This window comes from Denticeps clupeoides, chromosome 2 (assembly GCF_900700375.1).
Source record: "Denticeps clupeoides chromosome 2, fDenClu1.1, whole genome shotgun sequence".
In the NCBI taxonomy this organism is placed as follows: domain Eukaryota; kingdom Metazoa; phylum Chordata; class Actinopteri; order Clupeiformes; family Denticipitidae; genus Denticeps; species Denticeps clupeoides.
In genome coordinates, this window is record NC_041708.1 from 34841305 (window position 1) to 34861712 (window position 20408).

General features: G+C 43.0%; 2 protein-coding genes across 4 annotated transcripts in view; both read right to left on the reverse strand.

Annotated features, from left to right (window-relative positions):
- Positions 1–5967: 5967 nt before the first annotated feature.
- timm21 (translocase of inner mitochondrial membrane 21) lies at positions 5968–8399 on the reverse strand. The gene is made up of 6 exons (XM_028969981.1): positions 7931–8399; positions 7786–7848; positions 7582–7679; positions 7134–7207; positions 6935–7040; positions 5968–6652 (listed from the first exon to the last, which is right to left on the reverse strand). Exons 1-6 carry the CDS (start codon positions 8217–8219, stop codon positions 6560–6562), a joined length of 723 nt encoding a protein of 240 aa, XP_028825814.1. The 5' UTR covers positions 8220–8399; the 3' UTR covers positions 5968–6559.
- A 1439-nt stretch (positions 8400–9838) lies between these two features.
- neto1l (neuropilin (NRP) and tolloid (TLL)-like 1, like) overlaps positions 9839–20408 on the reverse strand; it is a 75001-nt gene continuing 64431 nt past the window's right edge. The window contains exons 8-11 of one of the 3 annotated variants that reach the window (XM_028970401.1): positions 17860–17973; positions 15147–15705; positions 14424–14498; positions 9839–10690 (exon numbers count right to left, since the gene is read on the reverse strand). In XM_028970401.1, coding sequence (XP_028826234.1) covers positions 14438–14498; positions 15147–15705; positions 17860–17973 — 734 coding nt within the window. In that variant the 3' untranslated portion in view covers positions 9839–10690; positions 14424–14437. Of the gene's footprint in view, positions 13171–14423; positions 14499–15146; positions 15706–17859; positions 17974–20408 lie in introns of all 3 variants that reach the window. The other 2 variants (XM_028970400.1, XM_028970402.1) reach the window with 2 other exon arrangements.

Here is a 20408-nt window from a genome sequence, read left to right on the forward strand (position 1 = left end):
TACCACTAGAGGGAGGTAGAGCACAACAGTATGAGAACGATGGCTCTAGGAACTTTCTTTTTGTTGAAATTTAATGATTTTTGAAAATCATAAATAATGTTACCCTCACATGTTGCCATGATTAAAATATTTAAAATGTATGATATCACAGGGCTTAAATTGAATCATCCCTCCATAGGGTAAGTGGGTGGCCTAGTGGGTGAGGAAACTGACCTGTAATCGGCCACTGAGAAAAAGCACCGTCCCCACGCACTGCTCCCGTGGCGCCTTTAATGGCCGTCAACTGCTCACTAAGAGGACACATTTCGTTGCGTGCACCGTGTGCTGTGCCGCAGTGTTTCACAATGACATTCGCTTCACCTTAACCGTTATGGAATGCTTGGCTAGGAAGATGTGCCCTTACTAGTATATTGTGTTAAAATTTTATTTACACCTTTGTATTTAATGTTACTTGTAAGCACCATGGGTCTGAGAGTAACGCAATTTCAATTCTCTGTATGTCCTGTACATGTGGCAGAATTGACAATAAAGCTGACTTTGACTTGATGTGTCTTTAGCCTGGACTTAAATATTAACACCGTATCTGAGTTGCAAACATTAGCAGGGGAGCTCAGTAGCAGAAAGCTCGTCCACCTGCTGAGAGTTTGTTCATTCTCAGTACTAGTAAGAGTCTTGTGGGCGTGATTCTCGTGTAGGGCAGTACTCTGTTAACAAGTCACTTAGGCGATCAGGCTTTGTTGAGCTTTGTACGTTAATACAAATTTTACCAGTAGCCAATGCAGTGAGGCGTGGTGTGTTAGAACTTTTACGACCCAGTCCTTGCAGAGGCATTTTGAACTGGTTGGGGTTTACTGAGATGATGCCGATGATGCTTCCAATAAAGAAGAGCCTTTCTGTTGTCTATTCTTGACATTACAAATGCATGTACCAGTGCAAATAATAAAATATTAATCATAAAAACAAGTTTAACAGGAATCGGCAGTTTCCCACATTGTGATCACGTTTCTGATCAGCAGAGTCATACACGCTAACAGTCTTACAAACAAAGTAATTTAATTAAAAGTTACCCACATTACGTTATTCCAGGATGAACATTTTCACATCACTCAGCAACACAAACCGTGGCGCACTAGTGCAGCATTATCAATAAAAGAGTTCCCTGCACAAATCTGAAGGTTCAAAACAGACCTCCGAGACCAAAAGGTTTGATTCACAATAGGCACAAAAGCGCAACACTTAAAGAGACACGAGAATCAGTCACTTTCAACATAATGATTCACAAATGCGACGGACAAGAAATGTTTTGGTTCACGTTTTGACCAAAGCATTTTGCGTGTGTTTCGTATGTGTGACATGGGTAGAGTTTAAAGGCAAATCTGCGTAAGAGTGAAAATGTCTACAGAGTTTATTCAGAAGGGGCCCATAAATTCACCGAGGTTAAATATGAAAGCTTATGCAGTATATATACATATATATAAAAATCTCTGGACAGGTGTTAGACACCAACATTTGTCAAAGCAACGAGGGAAGAAAAAAAAAAAGAAAAAAAAAAAAAAAAAAAAAAAAAAAAACTGAGTATTGATCCCATTACCATACCCTAGAAAAAAAACATACACGCTGAAGCAAGCATCTCATGCGTTTTCCAAAAAATGCTGCGAAATGAATATGACAATGATAAAAATGCTGTTCCTGATGGACGACGCTGCATAAGTTATAAATCGTGGACAACATGGTAATAGCGGCGGCCATTTTCCACCAAGGTAAATTCTGATGTGTTCCCCCATCAGAAATAGCTCAGACACAGGAAATGCTGGACAGAAGACCTAAGTGCTCTTACACGTACTTCTGGGCCCTATTTGTGCTTCCAGTAACTGCACATTTACAATACAATATACAAGCGCTCTCTTTACATCTAATTTATTTACATTTTGATACGTGTTAGCATACATCGCTGGGCCATCGCTGACTTTTAGGCTGGTGTGAACGGAAAAATTTAAAATAAAAAAAAAAAAAAAACTGAACAAACAAAAGATAAAAAAAAAAACAGCAGCGCTGTTCTGAGTAACGATAAGGCTTGGGTGAACTTGGCACAATTTAAACCAGGCGTGTTTAACACAATCCCAGAGTGCAGCAGGCCCAAACATCTCAGCCCAACAATGGCGTTGGCCAGTCCGGGACTGGGGTTGGACGCACCGGAGGCGGTGCTCAGAACGGCATCCACGGTCTCACTTTAACGGACAGCAGCACGGCGTACGTGAGCGTCCAGAATTCTCCCCAGTATACCAGATATACCAGTGCTACACAAACCAGCGACTAGAGATGATTGACATACTGAATGTGACATATTGCACTGAACACAGCATGGGTCTGAGCCTTTTTCGTAAGGGTCACTAGCTCAGCAAGTGTCTCTGCGCAGCTCTTATGTACGCATGTATTAGAGCTGATCTCTATTAACATATATATATATATATATAAAAAACGAATAAAGGGGGAAAAGAAAAAGCTGGGAGGCACTGAGCAGGTCTAGCAGAATCTCTGTTCAGGCCCTGGCTGGCTGTGGAAGCTGCTCTCCGGCAGCTGATTGGCTGGCGAGGTGACGGACGGCGTGTAAGGGGGCGGAGCCTCGCTGAGGCTGCTGGAATCAGTGCTGTCTGCGACGGCGATGGTCGGGGCCCCGTCCACGGCGTCAGGCTGGGCGTACTCACTGTACGGCGGCGGCTTCAGGTCGCTCGCTGTAAAGAGGAAGTGTCAGGTGAGTCAGGTGAGAGAACTTGACTACTAATTCACCAACACACAGGAAGTGCGCTCAGCGAGGGAAACGTGACACAGCAGCCGGGTTCTGCCCAGTCATATCAGAAGATAAAACTCTACCCTCCCCCACAGAACAGGAAACGGGTTTCTAAACATAAATCGGAATTATGAATCAGAAATGAGTTTCGAAACAAGAGCCGCAACTGCATACCAAGAGGATAACAGTGAGGAATCAAAATAGCGGACTTCCATCTGACCTTCAAGCACTTACGACAGAATTCATATCACAACAACCACATCCTGTTGTTAGGATTCCACCTTAGACTCAACAGGAAGGTGGGGCTTCCCCTGGGGGTATGACGTCAGAGTGACTGGAAAGTCGGCAGCTGCCATTAAAGCTCTGAGAGGCTGTAGGTGGACGCTGCCTGTCGCTTCTCATTAACCAGAGTCATAGCCCCGGGTCTCCTGGAGCTGTTTGTATGCAGGTTATTAAGATGCTCAGGCAGACACAGTCCTCCCCCTCACCAAAACTAGTTTAATCATTAGCATCACAATGTCTTATAACATCAAATTGAAAGCGATAAAAAGGCCTAAGTAAAGTGCCTAATACACACACACACACACATATATAAAAATAAAATAAATAAAGGTAACAGACTGCAATAAGTGACTAACACTTAACATTTAAAAGGTCCCTTACCCCCAGAAACCGCCTCATACGGAGGAGGCATGTCCAGGTGTGTGAGGGAGGGGGCCGGCGGGAGGGTGGCAGAGGGCTCGCCCACGGAGCCGTCATCCTGGACGCCATACCAGCTGGGCCAGATCGATGTCTGTGGATCAAGAACACCCACCGTCATCTCGCACATGAAGGCAACGGGTGAGGAGCAACCGGCCAACAGGAACTATTAAGGCACATATAAAATAAAACCCCGGTTTACGGCTGATGTGCGACTTAAATTGTTCCCAAGATGCATAATAACTGAGCCGTATGCCAGTGCACATAAAATAAAGGAACATATCTGTAGTTGCATAACTGGTTATGGGTAAGAACCCCAGACTGGTCATTTCCTGCCACCGGGGCTGCATGCGATAAAACACGGTCCCACTGTACAGCAAACACGTAGAGATAAAGATTTAACAAGCATGTGAAAGAATGCATGCGATGGAGCCGGAGCGACAGAATGACATTCACGCTAAAGCTACGAACGACCCATCCGAGTGGAATGCTGCTCACGTGACTGAACGCCACAACGATAAGTCGAGTAAGAAAATGTCACCAGTTGAAAAATTCCTCTGTTTGCACAGACCCCCGGAGAGACCGCAGCCGCCAGGTCACTCACGTTCTGCCTCTCGCACATCTGGTGCAGGTACGCTCTGCCCCCCACAATGACGATCTGGGTGTTGCGAGGGTTGCTCAGGTAGGCGGCCAGCTGCCTCTGCCGGGACCGGTACCAGCAAACGTAGAAGAAAATCTTAATGATGATGAATATGATGACCACTCTGCAAAGCAAGCGAAGCAAGAAAAAAAAAAAAAAAAAAGGGGTCTCAGGTGGTGGAACCCTCACCAGCAGCAGATCTGATCGGGAGGCTACTTACATGTACCAGTACAGCTCCATGACTGCTCGGCGCTGGCTTACGTTATGAAACTTGGGTTCATGGCTCGGGCTACATCTGGAGAGTAAAAGCAGCGCGGGTCATTAGGGTTTTTTCTTTTTTTTTTTTTTGGACGCAAGTAAACTGCTCCCCACTTCCCGCTCGGACTAATAAAAACGTTCGTTTTCTGATAAAGAGTAAAAAACTAAAATAATAATAATAATAAAAAAAAAAGTGGGGGTCCAGTAGATGCGGACTACCTTCACCAGCTATCGCTGTTAGCTGTACAGACGAGCAGCTGGACAAAACACCCGACCTTTCAACAGCGCCGCTTTTATTCACGCAATTTAACAAGGAGTAGGAGGGGGGAATGGAAAAATAAATGTAACACGGCCCTTCAGACGACGCCTGGTCGCCATCCAAAAAAGACAACCCAACTCATCGGCTAATTAGCTTAGCTCGCTAGTTAGCCGGCTAGCATTACCGAAGCGCCCTGCCCGGTTTCCAGCGAAGTTTTCGCAACTTTGAGGGCTTCTTTTCACTCCGCCGGGGCTGAAACGCGGCACACGCCGCTGCCGGCGGTGCTTTCAGACAGAACGACGAGTCGCCGAGCAGCCGCTTGCAGACTCACCCGGCGGCGGCCACGGACCCTTTGGTCCGTATTGTTTTCGCGAAGCACGGCTAACCCGCTAACGTCCGACCGCTCGCCAGCGAACACAAGCTCGGTCTATTAAAGCGAAGGACCGAAGCGAAGCTCTTCTTCCGAGGGAGCCGGGACAAGTCGGCCGCGGCGGGCGTCCGCTCGTTCGCCGTGAAGACTGGAGGGAAGCCTCGGGTCGGGGACCGAGACCCACGACACTGCCCACAGCGGCGAAAAAAAACAGAAACCCACTTTCTTCCACTTTCTCTTCGCTCGCTTCCTCGTTCTGCTCCAGTCAGAACAAATTTTATTTTATTTTTTTTTTACAGGACTTCAAACGGCTCAGTTTATATCGGAACTTGGAAAAAAAATACATTCAGAAAAATAAGTCGAGAAACTTAACAACATAGAGCTTTCAGAAAAGCGGAACTCAAAACAAACACTGAATGACAGGAAAACTGTGTTATATCAGTTATGCCGGTGTTATTTTACATATTTATACAAGTAATATTTAATCAGGCTGTTTATTATAAATAAATACATTTATGTAAATAACCAGTGATTTAGACCATGTTGGTTCACGATTCGTGGATTAATGTCTCTCTCTTGTGGCGAACGGAGAAAACAGCAATTTGCGTTTGTTACAAAAAAAAAAGAATATTTATTTTGTGTACTGAGCCAAACCGTAACAAGCCCGTCTTCTTCCTCTTTAAGCGTTGCCTTATCCTAGAAGCCATTTGTTACAATTTAATTATATAAAATACAAATATACCTACTGGCCAAAACCCGATCCGTCAAAGCAGCGTCCCCACACACTGCTCCCCGGGCGCCTGTCATGGCTGCCCACTGCTCACTCAGGGTGATGGGTTAAATGCAGACGACAAATTTCACTGTGTGCACCGTGTGCTGTGCTGCTGTGCATCACATGTGACAATTACTTCACTTTAATACAGCACATTGGGAAATATTTCTTGCACAAAATGTACACTGTAGAAACCATTTATTTTTTCTTTATCACAACACACTTCACCCATTTGACACTTCAGATATTCCCAACTAATCTTTGCATATTATTACATTTCATCACCAAATGAATTTTTACTACAGTAAGTCAAATGTGACTTTTGTTCATGAGAAGTTAGTGAGGAATTCTGTGCTGACTGGTCTTTAAAGACCACTCATTGCTGCCTTCATTTTGATAACTAATTTGTGAGAGATGCCAAGAACCCCAAAACAATATAAAACATCTGTACAGGCATATTCTATGTCAATGTCCATAGAGGCATGACGCACTTGTAAATTCCAAGCGAAGAACCTACAGTGCTGGATAAAATCGCGATGTCATTTCTTTTGCACTGGTCATCAGCTGATAAAACATTACAGACTTCATATACTGATCAGTAACACAGTCAACAGAATATCCATCCATATAGTCCAGTCATATCGGCACATATTCAGTCCAAACCACTGAAAACATTACAGCTCTGCCATACGCTGTATATGTTTTAAACGTTTTCTACAGTCATAGTGAGTTAGGAATAAAATGTGTGTGACAGCCTTTTTGCAGAAACAGCCTTATCTGTTGTCTTCAACAATTATAGTCCTCTTTGGATAAGTGTCTATGTCGACGAAAATATACCGGAACTCATATTTTCCAGTCTCCGGGTTCTGCAAAACAGAAAACAGAAAATTCATCATGTTACAGATTTAACAAGCTCTGCTAACCGCATTCAACAAATGATCAGAAATGCGAATTAATGCCTGAATAAATTCTATGCTTTTTAGACAGAATTATTAAGGTTTATCTATGGACTAAAAAGGCAACGTCAAGCCTGCATTATCGGTCCTTCTGTGATTCTGAAAAGTGTTTTTTCAGCTTGTGAAGCTGTGTGAACTGCAGTTTGCAGACAGAGCGCTGAAAGATGCATGCTGGAATAACTAACTAATCACCTCTTTGGATTCAGCATGAACCGTCCCTTGTAGCCCTGGTTCTGATCCCGCGATGTAAAACTTGAGCCTCATGTGCTTCACCCCATCTTTCAAGTATTCCACATGACTAGCCAGGAAATGACAGTCACTGGGTTATTTCTTAATGAACAGTTATGGGTAATAAAAAAAAAAAAAAAGATCAAATATATTATGTCCTTACCCAACATGCTGCCTTCTACCTCGACGAGTAGTCTCACCGTAACCTTTGATGGGCTCTCCAAAAGCACCAATAACCTGTAGTGTCACAAAGATCAATCAAACCTGCTTCCCTGCAACTACTGATGGTAGGTCACTCTGGATAAGGGCATCCGGTGGCCTAGTGGTTAAGGAAGCGGCCCAGTAATCAGAAGGTTGCTGGTTCGAATCCCGGTCCACCAAGGTGCCCCACACACTGCTCCCCAGGCGCCTGTCATGGCTGCCCACAGCTCACCGATGGTGATGGTTAAAAGCAGAGGACACTTTTCGTTGTGTCACCGTGTGCTGTGCTGCAGTTTTTCACAATTACTTCACTTTCACTTCTGCTAAATGGCAGAAATATCGAATAAATGCACAGATGAACGTTTAATTATGGTCACATGGTACAATAAGGCCTTGGGACAGTCACCAACCTCTGGATGTGACTTGCATTTGTCAAAAGCTTTGCCATAGATTTTGCTCGGGCTGGACGATGAAAAAAGCTCTTGGAACACAACATAAAGGAGCCCACCTAAAAAAAAAAAAAAAAAAGGGGCACAAGAATAGTTTAGGTCTCACTCTGCTTCAAAGAAGTTTTGATTTTACATGTGCACAGGCTGGTCAGTAAAACAAATTACCTGTTACTCCAAGTCCAATCAGCACAACTATCAAATAGGTGAAGTCTCTGCCCGCCTGCTTAACTGTTCAAATGAGAGACCGTGAGAGAGGAGGAGGAAGTGGAGGGGATCATCGCAGAAAATTCGCAGATTTGTGCCACTTTACCTTTCTGCGTGGCGGAGACCCCAGGCAGGGACCGGTCGCTCCGCGAGATGGACACCTGCCCACTTTCCTTCTCGCTCTGATCTCTTGCGTTCCTCCGTCGGCCGTCCAGAACGATCCCTCTGCACGGCACATTTGGGATCTGGTAAACGCAAGGCGAGCGCTCAGCCAGCCGCAGTAGAATTGGAGTAGAAATCCAGCTTTGCGCCTTGCACGCTTGCAAAAGAAGGCGTGACCTCGCCAGCCGGAGTCTGGGGTGCGCGGACTTAAGCACCGCGGTGAGAAACACCATGCTGTCAACTATGCGACACTCGAAAGTAGCTTCAGGTCGCGGCGACGCATCAAAGTTGCGCTTAACTTTCAGAGAAAACTCCGGACTGAGCCATAAAACGTCAGTGGAGGTAAAGGTGAGGCGCTCGCACCGTCCGCTAGCGTCTCCACTCTCCGCAGGCACCTCATGGCCCCCTACTTCTGCGTCACCATGACGTCATTCACTAGGAACTGTGGGATGTGTAGTTTTTCCCCGTTAATATCAGCAAACACACACAAAGACTACAGAGATAATACTAATGTACATAAAGTACAGTTGGAATGCTAGAATTCTACCTATATCGAGTTAAAGTGGTTGCAATTAGATATTAATATGGTAAAGATATTTTCTAAAGTGATATTTCAGCTTCCTTTGCCCCCTTGTTACATGGGCTGCGACTTGATAGATCAATTCTTTTGTGACAGTTATTGCAAACATACAGTTATTGCATTTCTTAGGAGATGTTTGAATAACAGCAAATTGCTTGCTAATTTTAAGAGTACTTTCATGTTGCATAACACCCCAGCTGTTTAAAAACACAAAAGTATGATTTTATCCAATTACTCGATTAATCGATGAAAACAATTGACAGAATACTCAATTCCAAAAATGTTTCATAGTTGCAGCACTAATTGGAAGTGAAGCTTTACAATTTTTTAAATCTTCAGTGTCAAGTGGAATTAGGTTATATAGACATAGAATTTACACGTAGACCTATATAGAAATACAGTGTACAGAGACTGTATTTTCTACATTTGTTGACCACATTTAAATAATAATAGAAATTCTAATGAAATAGAAGTTTAAGGTATGTTTTTGGATTGTAATGCCAGTTAAGCCATCTACCAATCCCTGCATTTCCCCACATTTATTTTGGGGCAGTGGCGGCCTCGTGGGTAGCCGAAGAGTTCCGGGTTCGAATCCTGAACTGTCAAGGTGCCACTGAGGTCCGCTCACACTGCTCCCCGGGCACCTTTCAAGAATTAGACACATTTCGTTGTGTGCACCGTGCGCTGTGTCTCACAATGACAAATGACACAATGAATTGTGCAGTGGTTGGCCTAGCCGGTAAGGAAACGGACTTCCCTTTCAATATTTGCTTATGTTGATAGTGGACATATTACATTGCTTAAAATAATTTGTTAATACACTAAGGGTGCAACGCTGCATCATATTCTATACAAACATTGATCTTTTTTAACTGGATAACAATAACTGTGCGCATGCACTGATTGTTCCCTTTATTTACCACATACACACCAGGTAAACAGATTGAACTCCTCTACCTGCATATGTACTTTAGAAAAGTACAATTTCAGACTGCAGCGCATCTGTTGGACAGTGTGCATGGGGTTTTTACACACAATTTCTCTGTTATGTAGAGAGATGTGAAATATCCAGCTGTCCTGCAGTAGAAAATACAGCTGGATGTCTCAAGGTGAAAGTATAGTTTCTCACTATGATAACCTCTTCAGATGTTTTGTGAATTCCATATAAAACTTGAGTTATGTGAATCATTTCAGGCACACAAAATGTTTGTAGTATAAATCTTGAAAGAAAGAAAAAAAAAAAAAAAAGACACATTGTATGTTTGTCTCAGTTTATTGAAAACATTCTTTCCAGCATATTAAGATCAAATCGACATATTTCTTCTTTTCGCAGCAAATTAATCAGAGTCATACACATAATTTCATCGGGTGGAAAATGTTCATTTGTACTCTACAGCACCTCAGTGATGTGGTTGATAAGCTACTCGTCATTATCATTATGGGGCAGTCCGCATTCGGTGAGCAGACACCGGCGAAGCCGCTGCTGTTTCACGTGCGGCCGGTTAATCGCCTGGTGAGGATCCGTGGATCCTTCTGCAGGACACCACAAACAGAACCGGGTCCTTTTCTTTGGACATTTGTAGGACACCGCCAGTCATCTATTAAATCAGTTTACAGGGTGGCTTTTCAAATGCTGCTACTTGTGCTGGAGTTATTTCCAGAAGAAAATCTGATGTTGGTGGTAAAAATTATATTGTCTCTGTTCAAAAGTCTCTGCAGTTGTACAATGAACTGGACATTAAAAAAAAAAATCAAACCCAAAAGAAGCCAACCAGTTTCTACTCAATGAACACGTGTACATTAAAGGTTTTGTCATCTTCTTTTCACACAACTACAGTCCAGAGTCTGAAAACTTGTTCAATAGTGTCCCAATATAACTCTTTCCAGGAGTACATGGGAGGTGCCTTACATCTTCAACCAAAGAACATACCCAAATGCGCTCACACACACACACACACACACACACACACACACACACACACACACACACACACAAAAAAAAACCCCTGAACCACAATACCAGCGCAAGTCACTCAACAGTTCTCGCAAGATGCACAAGGGCGCTAAGTGTTAGGCCCATAAGCTGTCAAACTTGGCAAGATGCAGGGAAAAGGATGTATCTGCCTGTAGAAAAATAAAAAGACTATTAGGTCCACTCATAGCATTTTGTTTAGCCCTTAATCAGCCCTGTTCCTGATCCGGTTTTGTTGCATAGACTTTTGCCTGAGGTAATTACCCAATCAAATGAATTCGTTTTCAGACATTTGTAGAACAGGCTGTCGCAATTGATGTTAAACAGCGTACCTGCGAGACTTTCCCAGCATGGGTACAAACACAATGCTGCATCGTGTCTCACTGCTTTTCTCAGCATCGCCTTACAATCGCTGCCAATGTCGGCGGGCAACTGTGTCATAACTTTAAAATGGCGGGACAAGTTGTGGGTGCTGGGTGTGATGTGCAATTATGACGTTTATTTATTTGAATAAAAACATAACGTCTGCAACTTTTTGGTACAAAAGTCATTTACAGAGCAGGCCGAGGAACCCTGACTATGGCTTAAACATGTAGACCGTTCCCTCTGTTTATGGGTGTGTTCTCTCTTTTTATATGCATTGCTGCAGTTCACAGGGGAATGGGCATGATTTCGCATTTACTTAAAACATTTTCCACAAAAAAACGTCTATTTGACCTAAAGTCAAACAGAATAAGCAATGCTAGTAACTGGCAGCAGCTAAACAACAATGAAAATGAACAGCTTTCATTCAACGTCAGACTAGTCAGAAGGCATATTGAAAATGCATGTATTCTTATGATCTACACATATGTACGCACACAAAAAGGTCGCTTATAAATGTGCACATGGCTCTTTCCCCGCAGGTAAAATGAAGATGAACACCACATTTAGAATGGAACATATTAGAGAGCAAAAACAAAACAGAGACAATGTGTACATTCACACTTTAAAGTAAAGATACACATAGCAAAATCAAAGAAGCGGCCATGCTATGTACAAAACATCAGGAAATACCTAGTATTAAAATGTTTTCATGTTTATATCAGACACAGTGTAATTTGGATAGGACATAAGGACATTTGCCACTTTATAAATGAAACTGCTTCTGTAATAATTCATATATTCAATTTTATACAGATTGAGTTAACAGACGAGGGAAAAACATTTCCGTTGAGGCCAAATGTCCCACCTATGCCAAATGCAACGCTTTATTTGTCCACTTAAACCAGGAGACATTTATTCATTTGCGCTAAAAAATTATGTTCAGTTCAATGGTGGTACTGTAAAATGTTTTTACATCTAAAAAAATAACCCTCTGAGCAGGGCACTGAAGCACACGTTCGCAGAGATGGAAAACTGGCACATTTGGCTGCTGTGGCAACTCCATTTGCTTTGCTGTTTTACTTGAAATGGAGTCCTCAGTGTTTACCCCTGATATTACAACAAGACGTGCATATTGAGACCTTTTGGATGTCAGCAATTTGCTTTCAGCAACCTTTCATAAATTGTAGAGTTTCTCAAAGAAAACAACAAAAAAGCCTAGATCACTATACAATAGATATAGCAAAAAATATAATCATTTATAAGATTAGCATCTAACTTTCTTACAAATTTTATTTCACTTAAAAATGTACTGCTTCTCTCCAAATGTACTATGCTACTAAAATGTAGCAATGTCTACCTATCTGCGACAGAACATATAATGTGTTTATCTTTAACATGAACTAATATTCTGCATGCAACTTACTAAAGTGGCATTCTAATAAGGGACGCTCCATATAAAACCATCTGAACTAAAAATTGCCATCCATGTTCATTATACCTAAACAAAATGAAGGCAAATCCATCTTCCTACTGTCCACCAGATGGTCCGCTCCCTATACCAATAATATCACAAATCTATTTAATGACATGAGGAGGAGGGCCGTGTTGAGCTCATGTGATTACACACAGACTCACGTTTAATCCTTTTATGCCTGCGTACATAAATATGGAAGCCAATGTATTAGTGAGAAATCTAAAATCCATGCACAAGTCATAGCATATCATTTCAAATATTAAATGAAAAAGGAATATAATTTGTAAAATCTTCTATTCAAATAAGAATTTTGCAACCTTGCAAAGATTAGTTATATAATAATTCTTCAAGAAAACTACAAGCAAAAGAATAAACATCATGCTTAATGTCATAGGGTGAACCATCAAAACACATCTATAACTTTTAATCCTGCAACTGAAACCTGAATAAAAGTGCATTTATATGATAAGAGGTTAAATTTTGCACTCAATTTTTGAATGTATTTTAAAAACTGGAATCATTCAATAAAAATGATATAGTGTATTTTACCTGGTATGAATTCTCATATACAGTATTCGAGCAATAAAAAAAAAAAAAGTCATTTTCATTCTATTTGCACTCTGAGGAGCAGCCATGTCCTTCGTGGTCAGGGGTTCCTACACATGTGTAGAACTGTTTCTGGTTTCTCACTAAAGTGTCCGTAAGTCATCATGCTGGTGTATGTCTCCGGTCCATATTTTCATTTGTCATTGTAGCTCGTACTGATCCAGGATTGCATTATTTTCAAGACGTCTACACAATGGAAACAACGCAACACAATGTAGAACATGAGCAAACGCAACACAGACAGCACATTTCACAATATGATAACAGAAATTCATGTGTGAAACATAAGCTCTACAATGCTTGGTGCTATCAAAAAAATGTAAAAAGTATGTAAAAATACATTAAGTTTCAATTAGGTTCAAACTTAATGTATTAATTAGGTTTTTTGAATTAGGACTTAAAAATAATTGAAATTTGAGGCACCTTAGAGGCATAATAAGATTATCAAATATACAAAAGCATTTATAATGTATATATAGGACAGCATGCACTTAAAGATGCAGATTACATACAGAACTATGTTCTTTTAGTAAAATGAACAGTAGGTTCAAATTTAACTGGACCTTACCGTACCTGTTAAATTTAAAACCTGATCTGGTTAATAGAGCAGACGTTTCTGCATGCACACAAAACCTCTTTAATTTTTTTTATGTAAGCATGGTCAGGTTTTGTTGTTTTGATAATTCCAAAATCAAAATTATTTCATGTATTTTATGAGCCACTGTGGTGCCTTGCTGGAACCAACCAATCAGAGCTGAGCAGATCATTACTCAGATCAATTAATAATTCTTTGGCACACTGAAATGAATCAGTTCAATTACATTATCTAAAGAAGCCTGTGAATCAGTTTGGACAAGAGCATGAGCAAATGGATGAAAACTGGAACTGGTGAGATTCCACTTCAGACACTGAAGTTTCTTTGTGATTATAGACAACAGTGGGTTTGTTTTCTGTAGATTGTAGGTCACATTTAACCAAGCCTCATATCACACACGCAGTAAGTCGAATGCAAATATATTGAATTGTGATTCAATATGAATTCACACATGAACATTACATTATAATACATTTTTGTGGATTCAGAATCAGGAAAGCAAATATGTAAAGTGTTTTCTTGGTTTTGTGATGCACATGTTTAACACCATATCTATCATGCAAATATAACACTTTTTAGAGATGAATATTTTACTGTATACTTCAAATATATGCGTATGAATAAAAAAAATACTATATCATCCATGCTTATAAACGCACAATGAATTAACTTAAAATCAATGACAAGAAAGAGAAGGAGCACACCATCGAGATGGTCACACAAGCTCGAACCATCTTAAGTGACAATGGGTGAAAAAAAGGGGACGTTACAAGAACATGGCAGACACTGACTCACGCTGTCAAACATCTACACAGGATGGTTTTGTTCTTTCGAATGAGCTTACCTTGAGATTGTCTTCTAGACCCTAGTTGTGTTGTACTCAGACTCGTGTTTGCTTAGAGACCCAATGAGGCAGAACCTGGAATATCATGGCTTTCTAATTTAATATCACGGCGCTTTGCATAAGGGCAATATATGCATTTCTGTGCTTCACGAAAAGACGTACATGCAAAATACTGAGGTGTATAAATCACAAACAAGACACCTTATTTATACTCATATATCATATCAGTCAAAGTGCAGAAACAGAGTAAACTATAGGAGAGCATGTAAAAAAGAAATGTAGTTTCTGTAGAAATGTATGTGTTTGAATCATATCCAAGCCAAAACAATTATGTCAAAAATGCTACTCTGAAAAAGGAGGTCTAAGTCTTTGTTAAACTGCACAGCAATCTTCGTTCATGGTACAGATTGCAGGTGTGCATCAACGCAAATATTCATTAATGGATATTTTATGCCATGACTTTCTTCAGGTCAAAACCTCCAGGCATCACTATAACCCAAACTTTTCTTAAGACTGATTTCAGAATAATGAGAAAGAAAAGATCGAAGCAAAACAAAAAAATAAATAAAAATGGAAAGGGTCATTTAAAAAAGGAACAGAAGAAGAGGGGAGTGTAAAAAGAGATGGCATAGCAAAAAGGAAATGAAAACCTAAGTCTGGCCAAGGAGCTCCCCCACTATTAGGCTAACGTTTGCTCTTCATCAGAAATCTATGGATACTGACCGCTGCACCGCTTTCTCGTGTCTGGACAACCGGTGGCTGGTGGTGGGCACTTCCTCCAGGTCATCGTCCAGGTCGCAGGCGTCGGCGGCCTCCTGCGAGTAGCTGTGCTTCATCACCAGGATGCTGCGGCGGTTGGTGGAGGGCAGGAGCGGCCGCTCGGCCAGGATGGTGGCGGGGGCCTCTCGGCCGCTCAGGTTGCTGCGGCTGCCCTTGGCGCTGGGGAGCTGCGGCCCCGAGCCGCAGTGGTGGTCGTGGACGCAGCGGGAGGACGCGCGCCGCAGCTTGTGGTAGTTCTCGAAGTCCTCGGCCAGGTCCGCCAGGTCGGCCGACGGGGGAGGGGCGCTGCGCAGCGTGCACAGTTCGTAGTGCGGAGGCTCGAACACCTCCTGGAACATGGTGGAGTCGAAGTCCTCCCGTCGCAGGATGTACTTCTTCCGCGGCTGCTTGATCTGAACGATCACCGACACCACCAGCAGGATGATGACGACGCAGCACGTCACCCCGATGATCGTCCCGTTGGTGTTGTTAAGGTTGTCCAAGAGGCTGGCTTTCCTCTTCTCTGTGGGGTTCAAGCACATGACATTAAAACGTTATGCCGCCTGCGTCTATGTCGATTTTTTGGGCCATTAAATTCCTGGGAAGACAAACAGCTCCGGCGAATAGCTGGCCAGAAAACCTCCCTAATGGGGAAAGCTTGACATTCATGCCTGAGTCCAAGTGCAGAGCCACGATCCACGCCACTTTTCCTCACTAATGAGGATAGATGTGACCAGTGCACTGGATCCGCACGTTGGCAGACAAAGGTCTGCAAACAAGCCAAGCAACACAGGCCGTGCACAGCGCTCTACCCTGACAAGCTGCTGACGGTGACATTTTAACTCCACTAATTGTACAGAGGTGAAAAATAAGCTCCCACGCATGCCAAACTACTTTTGGAAGCTGCGTTCATTTTTCATTCGGCTGCTGCTTGCCGTCGCTCCGTATTTGCGCAGGCGGCCACGGGATCATCAGTCAGTCCCAGGCATGGCTGTAACAGGGAGCCACAGCGGCGCCATCAGGGCTCATCAGAGCCTCTCCGACCAGAGGCTCCAGGGCTGTTATGTCAACACGAGCTATAAAATAGCCATTATTGCCAGAGCAATGTTGCATTGGAGCAGTCTGATAAAAAACTCATCATTATTAAAACTAATAATACTGGTGTCTGAGAAGGATGCCTTGGGCAACGAAATGATCATTCATCACTTGGCTGTTATTATTTTATTTGCCAGGTTGGATAACCAGGGAACACAATTTATACACTATGGGCACTATTTTTCAACTGGTGTTAAGCGCAGCACTACGCATGGGCCTTGGTCAGTAGTGTAAAGTCAGCCTTGTCAATTTCCCACTTGTGGGACTAATAAAGGGTCATCTTATCTTATCAATGATGTCCTGTATTGATGAGCACGGGTTTAAATCATGCAGGATGAGGAAGTAGAATGTGTGAGAGTTGTCAGTCATTGGACACCTCCCATTTATAAAAACATCATTAAAGATTGTGTCTTGGTGACAGAAATAATTACAGACCACCTAAAATGGGTAGTTAGTTTATTTTATTCAAGATGTTTTATCTCTTTATTTTACGTACTTCCTGAGAACAACTGAACTTACACTAACAAAGAAGCCCCACAATAAATGAGTAGCATAGTGATAAGCGCTAAGTTTAAAACACATGAATAATATGTCAAACAAGGGAGGGCAATTCATCTTACATTACCATTAATCTGCAAGACAAAGATGGAACATGACAGCACATGCAGACATATGAAGAGAAAAGTCATGACAATATTTATGCATACAGTGAATTTTCATTTCATCTTGTAAATTATGCAGTTCTCTGATCTTTTTAACTCTGTGAGGAACCTTGAATGACCTCTATGCACGAAACTGTGCATTACGACTAAAACTATACTTTTAGTAAGAATAATGTTAACTAATGCACAAATGAACCAGGCACAGTTCTTTAATTCAGTGCGTATGTGAATTATTGTCTGTGTACCTACTGCATTTATCTGATATGCTGGCAGTACAATTTGTTTATATCATACTGGTGCAATGGATGCCTAGTGGGTTGGAATGGCTGCCCACTGCTCATGATGGGTGATGGGTTAAATGCAGAGGACATATTCATTTTGTGCACCCTGCATCAAAATGACATATAAGTGAAAGTGATTATATATCAACAGCTGACCTTTGGTCAGATTAATGGGGTAGTGGGTGTCAGTGCGTTGAGGGCCTGGTTTTTCTCAGCAGTATAACAGACTTATATTTGTGCAACAATTGTGCATGCTAGCAAATGCATGGGACATGTTAGCAAATGTCACTTCAACTATATCTCCAGAACTGACAGAAATAAATTGATATAGTGCATCACCAAATGGGGATGATTGACAGCTCCCACACATATTACTTCCTAATACTAAATTAATTAAAGAAAAATGCAGATAGATTATTAGTACAGTAATCCAGGTATTCTGATGAACGTGACATTAGTGAACACGTCCCATGGGCTATGAGTCCCCTCAAAAAAATGTACTGTACGTGTAGGGGTAGACTTTTCTAAGGAGTTGGACAAGCAAAGCAGGGCAATGCAGGTAAGAGGTAGGTGGCTGCTGAGAGCATATGCTGTGCATCGTGAAAGGACGGAAAATCGAGCACACAAAGCAGTGCTTACCTTTGCAGTGGTTCTCGTCCCAGGGGTAGACACAGTTCTGAATGCCATTGCACACCAGGGTGTTGTTGATGCACATGTTGCTGTGGCAAAAGAAAGCATCCGCCTCACATGGGGCTACACAGGAGGGAAGCAACAGGAAGAGATAAACCGAACTACTGATGGTGACATTTTTAATCTATTATGAAACACAACAGAGTGGGAGAGACACCGAACCGTCAGGATAAATCCATGTCTGACGGCGGGCCCGATGGCCGGCGCGTGGCGGCACTCACTTCTGAAGCGCATTACTCATCTAGTCACAAATGCACCCCTGGCGTCCATTAATTTTAATTCACCTGCTCAAATATACATGGGAGCAAAAAGCACATTTTTGATGAATGAACGACGCCAATATTCTGTTGCTGCTTTTGATGTTCCCGGCCACGAATTGCATGCTGCCGTTCACCCCTGCGCCGGTACGTGAAAAGTGACAGGATTTTAATTTTCCTTCTTTCGAGTCAGATCACCGGCACTCACTCTCTCTATGATAACCAATTTGATGCAGGGCCAACTCGCACTTTCCATGGTGCGCGTACCTTAATTGGAGGTGTTTTGCTGCGCGCTCGGGATGCTTGCAGCTGCAGCGGAATCTGCGGCGCGCTGTAATCATAAGAGGCCGGAGATGAAAGCCGAAGATGATCCAACAGGAAGTGATCCAATTAAAATCCTCTTGTAATGTGTGGAGCACCCCCATCAAAAGGGTAATTAAATGCCAAGGTGACTTTCAAAGGGAGAAGTGAGCTTTCCTTTCAATCAGCACTTTACGGGGATGTGCTGCAAGGCGCCGTGGACGTCTCCCTGTGCCACTTTGCCACGTGACATTTCACAGATTCAACGGCAGGGTATTTATTGCCGATCACGTTTACTCTACCCTCAGGCGAGTGTCCTGACAGATCTCGAGTCTGCCATTTCCATAACAAGAAAGGGATTCAAGTTGCCCCTCTGATGTATGATTGTTTCTATTCCAAAGCTACCCAAATTAGAACGAGTCATTGCTTCCACACCATGACTGAACCTTGCAAGCCTGGATCAGAGTGGGCAACACACTCATCTATGAACAAGAAGACCAAAGGATCACAGGCCCTGAGAAAGACCCTTAACCCTGACAGTCTCCGGGCAGGGGTGACCGTCCCTGTAAGTACTGATACGTGCTGTAAATGTAAATGTAGGTGTCCTGCAGTTTACACCGTCTGCCACACAGTGGTGCTGCAAGCCTCCCGCTGCAGCCCTGTCAGCACTCGACCGGGGAAAGGTGGGAGGATGGAATGGTCTCCAGAGAAATTAATTTCTAGTGATCTTGTAATAAAAGTGGCCTTTTGCCACATTCTTGAGCCTTCGGCTGCATCAATTACGGAAAAGCCTGAATGGACGCGGCCACAGCCCTCGCCTGTGCATCTGTTAAATGGTTTAAACGGTGCAGCTGCAGCTGCAGCTATTTCTTTGTTAAGTAAAACCCTTTTGGCAATGCATGAAAAATGAATGTGGCTGTGAGGTGGGAGGAGGAATGCTAGACAGTCACAGTGCGGCTGAAATAAATGACTGCTTTCAAACCCAATGTCAAGTCGAGTAATTAGCCCCGTGGCTAGTCCAGGTCACAGTGACGGCGCTGGCCTCAAATCTCAGGCCTGCCATCACAGAACCAGCCTACACATGGGCGTTTCCAGGGCAACCGTGCACGAGCTCCATCTTCATTGACTCGATAGGCTCGTGCCAGTTGGCCAATCGCTTACGCACAAGGCCAGCAGTCAGAATGGGAGGAATGCCGTAACAAAGTCACAAAGAGCGTGACGTAGTCTCCCCTCCAGCCCAGCCTGTTGCCTGACTCACTCCCGCCCCACTCCTCCAAATGTATGCGGTAGCGAAGAGGGCTTCAGGGCACTATTTTAAATGCAAGGTGCAGCCTGGGGCTTGTTCGCAAGTGTGATGTCACTGGCATCCTCAGGAAATCTATATGAAATAGGTGAAACAAGATGTTTGTGCATGAGATGTATTCATGACTTTAAATCATCCAGAAACAGGAAGTTGCGCCACCTTCTGACAAGGCAGAATCATGCCAAACCTTTGGACACCAAAAAGCGTTTCCTATTAATCTTCCTCAACTTGCAGCAGTTTGAGTTACTGAAGCACCCCGGTGCACCCTGGGATGCCAGTGGTTTGATCCCACCGGCAATCTCTAATGATCGCCGTGGAATGGCCACAGAGCTCCACACAGTGAATGGAGCTATTGTGTTCCGACTCCCCTCTCGCATGCGGCACGCACTGTGCTCGGTGCGTACTGCGCCCGCCGATAACGGGGAAAAAAGCACCACCTCCCTCAGATTTCTAACAACATTCTTCGTAGCAGACACTTGATTTACTTCCCTTTGATCTGCAGACCTTTGCCACGTTGTACCGAACTCCCTATATATATTTATATATATATATTTTAATAACGGGAGGGAAAAAAATTGATTAGTAGAATTGATATGTGCCTGTTGGGTCAGAGGGTCTGGCACATCGAAAACTCCACT